The sequence below is a fragment of the Neovison vison genome, chromosome 1 (assembly GCF_020171115.1).
Source record: "Neovison vison isolate M4711 chromosome 1, ASM_NN_V1, whole genome shotgun sequence".
NCBI lineage: Eukaryota > Metazoa > Chordata > Mammalia > Carnivora > Mustelidae > Neogale > Neogale vison.
The window spans coordinates 280424479-280438491 of NC_058091.1; the positions used below are offsets into that span (position 1 = coordinate 280424479).

The 14013-nt window shown below is 36.0% G+C and overlaps 1 protein-coding gene across 3 annotated transcripts in view; it reads right to left on the minus strand.

Annotated features, from left to right (window-relative positions):
* PARP8 (poly(ADP-ribose) polymerase family member 8) overlaps positions 1-14013 on the minus strand; it is a 175801-nt gene that overhangs the window by 23279 nt on the left and 138509 nt on the right. For all 3 annotated transcript variants that reach the window (XM_044232154.1, XM_044232162.1, XM_044232146.1), the window contains exons 16-18: positions 9251-9343; positions 1305-1430; positions 4-69 (exon numbers count right to left, since the gene is read on the minus strand). In XM_044232154.1, coding sequence (XP_044088089.1) covers positions 4-69; positions 1305-1430; positions 9251-9343 — 285 coding nt within the window. The remainder of the gene's footprint in view (positions 1-3; positions 70-1304; positions 1431-9250; positions 9344-14013) is intronic.

Here is a 14013-nt window from a genome sequence, read left to right on the forward strand (position 1 = left end):
TACTTGTGTCATTTCTCTAATGGAAGTTATGCTATCCAGTGCTTTCATTACTCGATCATAGTTCTTCTTCTGTTTGAGTGGGAAAAAAAAATAGTATTCACTATAAGCCTTTGCAAGTCTACATGTTACTAGAGAAACACATTATTTCTGTACGTGGATTTCCCTTCAGAGTCGATTTGAAAGACTGTGCTGTGTACAAAAAAGGAAAGGCTTTAATAAGATGATTCTAGGATGTAGGATACATAACTGAGATAGAAGGAAGAAAGAAGAAAATCCCAATCCCAATCCTAATATAAGTACATAAAATCATGTTTAGCCTACAGGGGGAAAACTACAAATATAAACAAGATATTAGGCTCTTGATTCTTTGTCTCACCAAAAAAATTAAGCCATGATGAATAAAGTAAGAACAGAATCCTTCTAAAATATAAAAATCCACTTTAAGTCTCATAATATCATTTTGCTTTTATTTTCTTTTGATTGAAAGATTGTTACCAAAAGAATATGACTAGTAAGTGTATAAATGACACCACACACTTAATTGATAATTCATCTTTAAGTATACTCTAACTCTGTGTACTCTTGCCACTTATGACAGAAGGAAAGCTTTTCCAAGGACATTTTATATAGCCATTGTTTCCACAGAATGATTTCAAGATGGGTAGTAATAGAAACTAAGGCAATTTTAGCTTTCATGTAATTTGAGAATTTTGCTATTTCAGAAGGATTCTGCCTCATCTCCACGAATATTTATAAAATTGCTTTCTCAAGAAATGCCAGTTGATCAACAATATGGACTAAACTTTCACTAACCTTCAGGTAAATGGGGAGGAAGGGGAGTGGGGAGAAGGCAAGGGATGATTAAGTAAAAATACAAAAGAAAGCAAAAATCGGTCCTTTTACCTACAACCCTTAAAAATTACAGTGAGGTTACATTAAGCTAGACTCTCAAAAATATTTAATGAAGTTATTACTGCTATTTTCCTTCCTTTCACGCAGATGGGATGTGTAAAGATTGCAATTTGAGAGGATGAAATGGGTGTAGCTTCATAAAGATGAAGTTCTGAAAGTGATTTTAAAAGATGATAGGACAAGGGAAGTAACAGGATATGGGAAAGACTGGAGGAAGCAGTAAATCAAGTTTGTGGGAAAGGAACTGTATTTACTAAATGAATAGGGTCCACAGCGGGTTAAGGGTAGGCCTGATTGGGGAGGGGGTTAGACAGAAAGGGGGAAACTAGCAGGACTAAAACTTCAGCTGCTGTTACAGGGGCCAGGATGGGTATATGAGGAGCAGTACTCACCCTGGGGTTGAAGGCCAGCATCTGAGGATCGTTAGGATCCACCACAGAAGGATATGGCTCAAAAATGACAACTTTTCTAGGAGATTCCAACGCAGACCTACACATGGATACCAGCAGATCTACCACCTTGAAACACACACATGAGACAGTTAGCATCCTTCGAGATTCAGCTCGTGCTTTGCCATTGCTCCTCCCTCTCGTGGTCACCTAAGTCTCAAAACTGCTATCAACTTCTCAGATCTGTAATTTACAGCTTCAGATCTGTAATTTACAGCTTCAGACCACAGTTGACCAAACTTGACCATTAACTTGAAATAACTAACATGTGTTGCTTCCAGTTACGTCCTCGGATCTCTTTGTCATGAACTCCTACTGTGCTCTCACACTGCTCTAGGCTCTATATCAGACATGCACAAGAAAGACAGGTCCTCTCTCTCAATGGATTTACATTCTAATGGAGAAGATGCATAACAAAATAATCAGTTAAGCATATGCTCAAATACATTTCTGGTAGTGTTGAATACTGTGAAGATGAAGCAGGCAGTAGAGACTAAGGCAATAGGGGGTTTCAGAGTGCCTAGGAAGGTGGAGATATTTCAACAGAGACCAGAGTGAAGACGGAAAGGGAGATAGAGCTCTGGGAGAAACTATTCCAGGTGATGGAAAGCAAATTTAGGAGATGAGTCTGATGCACTCCAAGAACAGTACAACTCTTGACATCACCTTACTTCTTCCTGCTCTCTGCCTCAGAGACCTTCTCTGCCATTCATGAACTTTGGTACTCTAAATAAGATGGTTTTATTCCTGTGTTCTTCTGTGACCTCTTGACACAATTTACTAAGAGGCAGTGCCATTTAACAGGAGTAGAGCCCCCTCTCCAGTTCCCAAAATATGCTCTGGCAAGTCAACTGAGAAAACAGACACTGTCTAAATGGAGAGAGGGCACCTGGACAGAAACATCAACAGTGTGAAGACAGAAGACATCATAAAGAAAGGAATGGACTTAATCTTTATAGAGAAAAATATTTCTAGAAAGTTTTTAGAGAGGCATTTAAGAAGAGTAGAGTAAGAGTAAAATAATTTTTTATTCTTGTGGTTCATGGGAGGGGCACTGTGACCTAATGGCTGTAGGGCTCACTATGTTGTATATATACTCACAAAACACATCTACCCAATCACAGCATCCAAAATTTTCAGTGACCTAAAATAATCAGCAAAACTCAAGCCATCGGGTATATGATCTATAAGGACCCCTTCCCAAGTACACAGACATACACCCCAAAAGACTCGCTCAGAAAATGGTAGAACTGAAAGAGCCAATATGTTTCCAACACATTATTCCACTTATATGTGTGTGTCTGTATATATACGGTTTCAGCAATAGATATAATAAAGACATAATAAAATCCTTTTTGTCTTCTGAATCCACACTCACACTCCCTCTACTCCAGAGAGATGCATTTAAACCTAGACACAAATTGTTTTTGGCTTTATCTGGTCTCTCAATAAAGAAATATACAAATAAAAACATCTGAAAAAGAATAATCAGTAAAATAAAACAGCCCTTTCTGACATACTGGCAGTTGGGAGGGAATTGGTACTATCCTATAAAAATTTTTAAGAATCACAAGTCACGGTATGCAACTGAAGTGTTAAAAAAGTGCATGCCCTTTGCTTTAATAAAGGGTCAAATGACCTTTCACAGGGGTACCAAAACCACCCAATGGAAAAGAAAAGTTTTTTCTACAAATGGGTGGCAAAGCTGGATATCAATATGAAAAATAAAATGAAGTTTTATCTTACAGCATACACAAAAATTAACTCCAAATGCAATAAAGACCTAAACATAAGACCTTAAACTATAAAACCCCTAAAAGAAAACAGGAGGAAAAACTTCATGACATTGGACTTGGCAATGATTTCTTGGCTTGACACCAAAGCACAAACAATAAAAGCTAAAATAGACAAATGGGACTACCTCAAACTTAAAAACTTTGGTGCATCAAAGGACACAATCAACAGAGTGAAATGGCATGGGATGGGAGAAAATATCTGTGAATCAGGTATCTGAAAGGGAGTTAATATCCAGAACATATAAAGAGTTCCTACAACTCAAGAAGAAATCAAATAATTTGATTTAAAAATGGGCAAAAAACTCAGATAGACAATTCATTAAAGAAGACATCCAGAGAGCCAACAGCACATGAGAAGATGCTCAACATTATTAAAAATCAGAGAAATCAAAATCAAAACCATAAGGAGATATCGCCTCATAACCATTAGGATGGCTACTATCAAAAAACCAAAACCAAAACCAAAACCAGAAAATAACAAGTGCTGAACACATGAAGAAATTGGAGAATTTGTGCACTGCTGATGGGATTATAAATTGCAGCAGCTGCTATAGAAAACAGTACAGAAGCCCCTCAAGAAGTTAATAATAGAATTTCCATATGATCCTGCTAGAAGTGACAATCCCACTTTTGGATATATACCCAAAATAATTCAAAGAAGGATGTTAAAGACCTATTTGCATACCCATGTTCACAGCAGCATTATTCACAATAGCCAAGAGATGGAGGCAAACAAAATGTCCACTGACAGTTGAATGGGTAAAGAAAATGTGGGATATATATACAGGAAAAATTATTCAGCCTAAAAAAGGAAAATTCTGTTATAGGCTTCAATATCAATGAACCTTGAGGACACTATGCTAAGTGAAATAAAACAGTATAAAATAAACCACAAAAAGACAAACACATCAGATTTCACCTATGAAGTATATTTAAAGTAGTCAAATTCATAGAAACAAAAAGTAGAATGGTGATTACCAGGCAGGAGGAAGGGGGCTATATAAGGGGAGTTGTTTAATGGGTACAGAATTTTAGTTCTGCAGGATAAAAAAGTTATGGAAATCTGTTTCATGACAAGTTGAAGACACTTAACTGCTAAACTGTATGCTTAAAAAATGGTTAAGATAGTCAATTTTAGGTTACGTGTTTTTTTTTTTAATCACAAGAGTAATGATACAAACAGACAGAACAGTAATAACCTGAGCAATGTATACCTTTCAATAAAACATTAAACATCCTGTCCCAGAAGCATCAAACTACCAAAAATTATATGCATTCTTCTGCCAATAATTTCACCATTGGGAGTCCTTAATGAAATAGTGGATATACGGGGTAGGAAATTTAATTAGAATATTCCTGCTCATATATGTTCTAAGACAACTTGAAAGAAACAGTGTAATTACCATAGCTGAATCTCATGCTGTCCACCAAGGCATTCTGCTCCTTGCTTCCTAGGTATAGAGCTCTTGACAGGAGGCAGCTGCTTGGCATGTGACATTTCCACCCCTTTTGTCTACGTAAAGCTACGTGACTAGTTTTAACCAATGAAATTGGATAGACAGTGGAGAAGGGTGGAACGGGTGCACCTTCTCCACGTTTATCTCTGCCTCTACTGTATGCCATGTACTTAAAGACAGCAGAGTTACACAAAGGAAAGGGTTCAGTTAACTCAATCATCACACAGAAAGCTGCCCAACAAGCATTCTAACTGGATAGTTGTGGGAGGAAGAAATAAAAAAGTCTATCATTAAGCCACTATAATTTTATGCTTTAACTGTTACAAAAGTTAGCAGTTAGAATTTTTGAACAAGGAAAGGTCTGTATTACACTGTTTGGCTTTATTTATTTCATTTGCATGTTAATTTTTCCAGGGAGTAAAATGTCTACTTTAAAAAATGAAATGTAACAAACGACTACAAATTCTTTATTCCAAATCATGTATTTCCCCTCTCCCAGCATTTAAAATGAGTTTGTTTTTGTTTTTATGTAGGCACCCACGCCCAGAACGGAGCCCAACATGGGGCTTGAACTCAGGACCCTGAGATCAAGACCTAAGCTACAATCAGGAGTTGGATGCTTACTGAATTAGCCACCCAAGTGCCCCAAAATTTGAAAGATTCTTAATGGGCTCCTAGCACATAATGGTGAATGCTACAGACAGCAAGTTACAGACATCTTTCTTCTTACACTGAATAATGTAATTGAAGGGACAATCCAGACGCTAAGATACTTAGGATAGAGAAATAGAGAATTCAAACAATGGGAATTAGGCCATCTGATGAGTGAGAAAAGGTCTGTGGGTTTATAGAATCACATGCTTTCAAAGGCCGTTGTATACAACCCATCTGATATAGCAAGACTCTCCACCCTTCCCTGCAGGTAAGGAAGACCTTAGAGCACTTGCAGATGAGAAAGTTCAAGTCCAGATGAGTAAGAAAGGAGTAGCCTACAGATACATAATGTATTCTGGAAAAGGAGTGAATTTAAAATCGAAGATCAGTGGCTTTCAAACATTTCAATATTGATTTCTTTTTTTTTTTTTTTTTTAAATAAAATCTTGTAAGAGTGCTGAACATAAAGAAATAAAATGGAGCTGTTTTTGGTTGAAACAGTATATGGGGGCCTGGAATCCTGGCTGCTTAGACACTCTCATTCCAGTCCAGCCTCCTGCCGTGTCCCTCTAAGGGATGTTCTTGCAAACTCAAGAGAACCACTGAAAATACAGGAGTCAACTGATGCACTACGACTACTGAGATATAGTTTCTTTCTTTCTAGAAAGGGAATCGGGGGGGCCTGGATGGCTCAGTGGGTTAAAGCCTCTGCCTTCAGCTCAGGTGACGATCCCAGGGTCCTGGGATTGAGCCCCGCACCAGGCTCTCTGCTCACTGGGGAGTCTGCTTTCTCTTCTCTCTCTCTCTGTCTGCCTCTATGCCTATTTGCGATCTCTGTCAAATAAAAATCTTAAAAAAAATTTTTTTAAAGAAGGAGAATCAGTTTCTACGTAATCTTTAGAATTACAACCAGAATATTGTGTACTTGCTTTCAAGTAGTAAAAAAAATTCCACTTCAGAGTAGAATCCCGAAATTGATATGATCGAGTAATTGTGTTTTGTAACTATCATTACAAAATCCAAAACAAAGTTCTCTTTAACAACCATAATTTTTTGAGGTAGCTAGAAAAGAGGGGGGAAAAAAGCACCTAATAGTCTATCAACCTAGCTTACGGTGGCATGATGCTAATTTTCCTTCTAATTAATTATTGCTTAGTTCCAGGTTTTAATTCCTTCCCTTCTCATATCGTCTGAGGGACAATTTACACTAAAATGCACAAACGTTAACTTTACCACGTGAAGAATTTCATATACATAAATATATATGTTTATATGTAAGTATATATGTGAAATATATAAAATATACATAATATATAAAATACATATTATATATATTTATATTATATATATATTTATATACATATATACCCATATACCTATTCAGGTATGTACATGTATGTATATTCATAAGCATACACACACAGCTGTGTGAAGCTTAATCATCTTTATATACCTGTATATGCTCACCAAAGTGAGCATTTCAGCTATCTACAAACAGCATAGGTTAAAGTATCTCTTTTTTTTTTTTTTTGAGCAATATTAGTTCCAAATGAGAAAAACTTTCATATAAAAAAAAAAATGAAAAAATATACACAATGGAATACTATGCAGCCATCAAAAGAAACGAAATCTTGCCATTTGCGACAACATGGATGGAACTAGAGCGTATCATGCTTAGCGAAATAAGTCAAGCGGAGAAAGACAACTATCATATGATCTCCCTGATATGAGGGAGTGGTGATGCAACATGGGGGCTTAAGTGGGTAGGAGAAGAATCCATGAAACAAGATGGGATAGGGAGGGAGACAAACCATAAGTGACTCTTAATCTCACAAAACAAACTGTGGGTTGCTGGGGGGAGGGGGGTTGGGAGAAGGGGGTAGGGTTATGGACATTGGGGAGGGTATGTGCTTTTGGGTAAATTAGAAGGGGAGATGAACCATGAGAGACTATGGACTCTGAAAAACAATCTGAGGGGTTTGAAGTGGTGGGGGGATGGGAGGTTGGGGTACCAGGTGGTGGGTATTATAGAGGGCACATCTTGCATGGAGCACTGGGTGTGGTGAAAAAATAATGAATACTGTTTTTCTGAAAATAAATAAATTGGAAAAAGAAAAAAAAAAAAAAAGAAACTTGGAAAAAAAAAAAATGAAAGAAAAAAAAGAAAAAGGACCCACCATGGTCAGACACATCGGAGAAACCCTCTAAGTACTGGCTACTTATTTTCTTAGTTTCAGGGATTCTGAGTCTTTAATATACAAATATGTGCATGTTGGCTGTAGAAGTGATATCCAGCCATATTTTTGAAATTTAATCATGGGACCTTTTTTTCCACATTACATATGATCAATGCCATACCGTTGGCATTCTTGTTCATTTATAATTCATTATATCACAATTGTTTTCCTTAATAGTTCAAGTGGATGTACCTCCATTTAGTTAATGGGTGAAACCATTAGGTTAATAGGACGTATGTAAATCCACAAGGCCTGCGCTATTCCATAGTAACTGTTGTACTTCCATCTGGACTAATGCCTGTTAATTGTAGGTATTTGATACCTGTTGAACGAATGTCTGTTATATGATCATTTTCCCCCACCCATCTTGCAAGTTTTATAAGTGACAAATCGGTAATTCTCTTCACATTTAGCTTCTTGCTGATTTCAGTAAAGCTGAATATCTTCTTACGTTTCTTTACTAACTATATTTGTGAATTGTGTGTCCATTTCCTCTATTAATCTGTTATGGTCTTCATGTTTCTTTTTTCAAGTTTTATGTGCGTTCATACAATTATGTTTGAGGCAAGACAAATTTTCTCATAGGTAGCTCTTATTGTTCGCTATGTTTTCAAGTAAAAAACAAAGTATGGATTGACTCAAATCTGTTGGTATTCTTTACGATTTCTTGACACTGCATAAATGCACAAACCTGAGGCACTATGCACATTGTCCTTGCTTACTTTACTCTCTTCTAGTTTGTATACAGTATTTTTAAACAAAACTCTTCTTTCAGCTATTAGGAATTTGTTTTTACAAATTTGTTTTTACAAACATGGGGGTTTTGTCCCCTATGTTAGAAGTCATTTGTTCCCACTTCACTTACTAAAACATTTTAATTTTACTATTTGATGTGATACTTCCTTTAAAATACGGTAAGTATATTTATAACAATCTCTTTTGGAGATTATTTGCCATCCTATTCTTGCCAATACTACATTTTTTATAAAATAGAGAACTGCATGTTTCTGTATATGGTTGGTCTAGCCTCCCTTAATTAATACTCATTTTTTTTAATTTTCTCTGATATTTTTCTATTAATCTATCTTATCTATATTACCTGTAAATCTATTTTCATAGGTTTATGAGGAAGTTAGTTTGCATAAATAAATTTTGAAAAATCAATTGAAATTTTGTTGGAATTCATGATTCATGAAGTAAATTCTGGCATCTTTAGAATTTATTTTTTTCCTTCCAGAAACATGGAATGCTTCTTACTCTCAAGTTGCTTCATTTGTTTTTATAATTTTCTTCCTATGTCATACACACTGCTATTGTAAAATTGGATGCTTTTTCTTATATGTTCTGCCCTTTATCTTTTCACCTACGTTTTAAAAATAAATTGGCTTCCATTATATGGCACTATAACTTTACAAATAAATTTTACATAATGCATGTGCAAGGGTTTCAATATTTCAACTTCGCCATGACAGAATCATAGTTATTTTTCAAACACAAGAAAGTTGGCTTAATTTCTTCCCTCTGCAATTGACAAATGACAAAACACTCACTAGATACAGATAGCAAGATTCAGTTTCTAGTTTAAAAAAAAAAAAATAATCAAATGCCAGCCTGCTTTTTAATCTACCATCAAAGTATCAAAAATGTATCCAAAAGAAGAAAGAAGAGCAGACTGAAGGTAACTAGTGGATCACAATAAGGTTTTCAGATCAAAATCAGAGCTAATTAGCACTGTGTGTTCCTACCTGAGCTCCTGTAGCTATTTCATCAGCAGCTTCGTTCATTACTCCCAGGGTTTGAAAAGCAAACACACACAGTTCTCGCTCACACACAGTGGGCTACAAAAGAAAGGGCAATGAGTTACAATAATGTTTTTTTCCGTTTCCCAACTCTTAAGGTAATTTTATGACATTCCATTAAGTATCTTAAAAAAATGCAAAGTTTCAGAATATTAAAAGGAAAGGAATCACAGGACCTTAATTAACAAAAGTTAAATTCCTAAATTTGGGTAACAACTGGTAAATAATCATCTAGTGATACGGAGTAACAAATATAAGAAATCCATTTCAAATAGTTGTAGGCACTTGCACATAGAATCTTTTAGCAACTGATGGAAAAAACATCTCTTCTACTTCATTCACTTTTGTACCTGAGATGTATTAAAAAAAAGAAAAGGAAAAAGCAGACACCTAAGCTGGTGGTACACTAAAAAAAAAAGTTAAACCTAACAGTTGTGTAAAACAAATATACAAAGAAGATTCTACTCTTTCCTAGGTAATTTTCTTTGGAAGAAATAAGCATGACTCTGCTTACTCGCTACCCAGCTCTTGAAATATTGGTTTTGTTGCAAAGACTTTTGACTCAATAACCTCCTGAAGTCAACAGCACTGAAATATACACTCTGCAATTGCTTTGGAAGACTTCTCATCTTTCAAATCTAATATAGTGTCGTCTGTTTGATTTATCTTATCTCCAGAGTTACATTGCATTAGGAAGCTGATGAAGCCTAACACGATACAATCCATGGTGCCACTGCCTAGCAGACAAAAGGCTTTTGTTAGTGCCACTGCTCCTCTGCTCACTCATTTCTGAGAACGACTTGGTCGAGCGCTTAACCAGTGGGAAGTACAGTCCTTTTAGGTCCATCTTTTATGTTTGGAATGGGCCCATATGGTGGCTTTGTAGACATAAGCATGACCAATCACAAACACTTCTGGTTGATGTTCCCCAAAGAGAATTTTAGGAAAAAAAATCAATTGATACCTTTCTTTTATCCACTTTAAAAGGGCAGTTTGATTACATTTCAGAAACATCAGGTGAAACTACCTATGAGAGGAAATTAACTGGAGAAAACTCTTCATCCAGACTCAAGCTATACAGACAGTGCTATATATAGACGGCTCTACTTAGAGCAGACTGTTCAATTTCTGCGACTTATTTTTCCTTAAGTGTTTAACCTGTTTTTAATCTTCTATTTTTTGTGTGGGTTCATCCATGTGCATGTATGTTTCAACCTACATGTTTCAAACTAATGAAGTTTTCCCCAAGGACATTGGCTGTTTCTTTTGTTTACTTTCTGGGAGCACAATATGGTCTGACATAATAATAGCAATCATTTATTGTCCATTTACCATAGTGCCAAACATTATACTGGTATATAGTGGACCTGTATACAAAAAGAATCCGGGGAGAAGATAAAACCATAGAAATCATGAAGGACCCTAGGAATTTATTCATGTACCAGCCACCCAACAATGTTCACTGAGGAAGTAAACGGGGACACAGAAACAGAAGGTTTTTTTTAATACTACTCTTGTCTAATAACCATACATTTTTTTTAAATAAAATCCTTCAATCCCAAAGGAATAATAGGAAAAAAGCTCATTTAGTGTATACAAGTAATAGCTGGTTTCATTTTTTTCAACTGAACTTTGGTGATTAATTACACTTACTTTGAGATCATCCAAATATATATATATGTAGGTACCTATGAACATGGTATTCACAGATCCCAGGAAATGTTTTAAAAGAATAGAAACTATCTTTTTCAGACCGAGTTGTTACTTTAAACAACGGAAGTGAAAGTGAAATAAAATATCTCACACTCCACTAGACTGGATGGATAAAATACTAAGATTTTAATGTAGGAAAAATGTCTAAGACTGAAGAAAAATAGTGTAGTTATTCTTACAGATCTCTATCACACACTTTGTCATCGATCCTAGGTATTCATGTGCCACCCTGATTTTGTTTCAAATAATCTGTACCAATTTCGCCCTGACCTATTTTTTTTTTAATCTTGGATAGCAAATGAGCAACATTTCAAAGCTTTCTTCTGTATTTCCATTTCATCTCCCTCCCAGACCTTATTATACTCAAGTCTCTGATCATATGAACATGCCAACTGACCCATTGCTTTTTTTTTTTTTTTAAAGGATCTTATTTATTCATCTGAGATACAGAAAGAGAGCATGAGCAAGGAGTGAGGCAGAGGGAGAGAGGAAGGACGACTCCCTGCTGGGCCAGGAGCCAGAAGAGGGTCCCAGGACCTAGAGACCATGACCCGAGCCGAAGGGAGACGCTTAACCATCTGAGCCCTACTGGTGCCCCTGACCCTTTACTTTAAATTATAAACCTGCATTCCTAATGATAAAGCTATGGCTTGATTACTTTATGAACACTTCTCTTCTTTCTTGCATCTTTTTGGTTGAAATGTATAAGGCTGACTTTTAAGAATATATGGTTCCTGCAACTGTTTGAAGAAGGAAGTCAGATACCCTATAAAACTTTGAGGGTAAGAAAGGGCAGTTTTTGCTACTGCACTAAAAAATTAGAACTACATGGGACGCCTGGGTGGCGCAGTTGGTTGAACGACTGCCTCCGGCTCAGGGCGTGATCCTGGAGTCCCGGGATCGAGTCCCACATCAGGCTCCCAGCTCCATGGGGAGTCTGCTTCGCTCTCTGACCTCCTCGCTCATGCGCTCTCTCACTGTCTCTCTCAAATAAATAAAATAAAATCTTTAAAAAAAAAATTAGAACTACACATTACATTCTTACAATTTTATCTTCCCTTTTTTAAAACAGCAAATATAGGGGTAATATGGTGATTAATTTATGCTATATTAACACCAAAGTAAGTAAATACTAGTGAATTTTTAAAATAACAATCTATTGCTCATTTAAAAATATATTTATTTATTTGAGAGAGCGAGAAATAGAGAGAATGTAAGAAGTGTGGGGAGGAGCAGAGGGAGAGGAAGAAGCAGACTCCCCACTGAGAAAGGAGCCCAATGCTCCAGTCAATGTGGGGCTCAATCCCCGGAGATCAGGGCCTGAGCCAAAGGCAGACGCTTAACCCACTGAGCCACACAGGTGTCCCTCTATTGCTCATTTGTACTAGAAAGTTCAAGGCAGTATCAGAGCTATAAACCAGTTAAATTTTCAGATAAACATTTACTAACTAGTTTTCGTAAACTTTTGACCCTCCCTGCTCCCATGTTTATCCACATTTTATTTGAGAAGTTCAAAATGTCAACATAAAATAGCACACTAAAACAGAGTTCTCAAATCATATTAAATAATCAAGATTAGATGTCTCATTGCTCACAGAAAAGACATCTTATTCAAGAAAGAGGAACCAAGGGAGGAACTGGGTGGCTCAGTGGGTTAAAGTCTCTGCCTTCAGCTCAGGTCATGATCCCAGGGGTCCTGGGATTGAGCCCCACATTGGGCTCTCTGCTGAGCAGAGAGCCTGCTTCCCCCCCCCCTCTGCCTGTCTCTCTGTCTACTTGTGATTTCTGTCAAATAAATAAATAAATTCTTAAAAAAAAAAAAAGAAAGGAACCAAATCATTCTTCCCTAATGAAACAAAAGTAATTACATTGTGGGTTAGCTGACTCTCAGCTAATCCCCCACCCCCAACATATTCTGCTCTGACTGTATCATTTATACAGAAAGCTCTAGCATCAATTAAAAATGGAACATAGGTGAGGTACCTGGCTGGCTCAGTTGGTGGAGCATGCAACTCTTGATATTGAGGTTGTGAGTTCAAGCCCCATATTGAGGGTGGAGATTACTTACTAAATAAATAAATAAATAAATAAATAAAACATACACACCCATTTTGGGGGAAATATTAAAAATTTTTACTGGGTAAAAAATTTTTAAAAATTAAAAATTTAAAAAATTTTACTGAGTAAAAATATTACTGGGTAAGTGTAACGATGTATTTTACGGCACATAATTGAATATAAAGTGTATATGCCCAATATAACCAAATGTGTACATCATTTATGAATTCACTTTTGAGTTTACAATCAATGTTTCAATTCCTAAAATATTAACAATTCTTAATGTTATTTTATTGTCCTCAAGCAATTAGTTCCTATAATTTGAACTGTAAAAACATGACAAGTCCCTCTTGCCATTCCAATACATAATTTTTTTTGCAATGTAACATTCATTATGCACCATTTAAACACATAGATGACTTTATATGTCCCTAAGATTTATTTTAGAAATTTTAAAGCTAAGACAAAAACATTTTAAATTTTATTTAATCAAAACAATTTAAAATGTGAGCAATGAAAATGTATTTCAAAAATGGTTAAGCCTAAAGAATATTTTATAACCTAACTGTGTTTTAGAAAGTTTGTGTCTTCAAAAAATTCAAATTGCTTCCTACTAAAAATAGAAATGATAAAACTCAAGAGTATCTATGTATTTGTATATAGCATGGTATAGGTGAGAGGTTTTCAAACCTTTTCTCCCATGCTTTTTCCACTCAAACAAAATTTTTCATGTTAGCCCAATATACAGAACAGACAAAAAGTGGTGACTGTTCCAATGGGAGCACATGTGCACAGGTTCAGTTTTCCTATCTGTAAAATAGAAATAAAAAAGTCACATCTAGTGCACGAGGTTGATAAGACCAAGAAGTAAGAAAGACAAGAGGCTTAGAAAATCTCCCTGAGGTAAACAGAGCTGTTTAAATATTAACAATACTAGG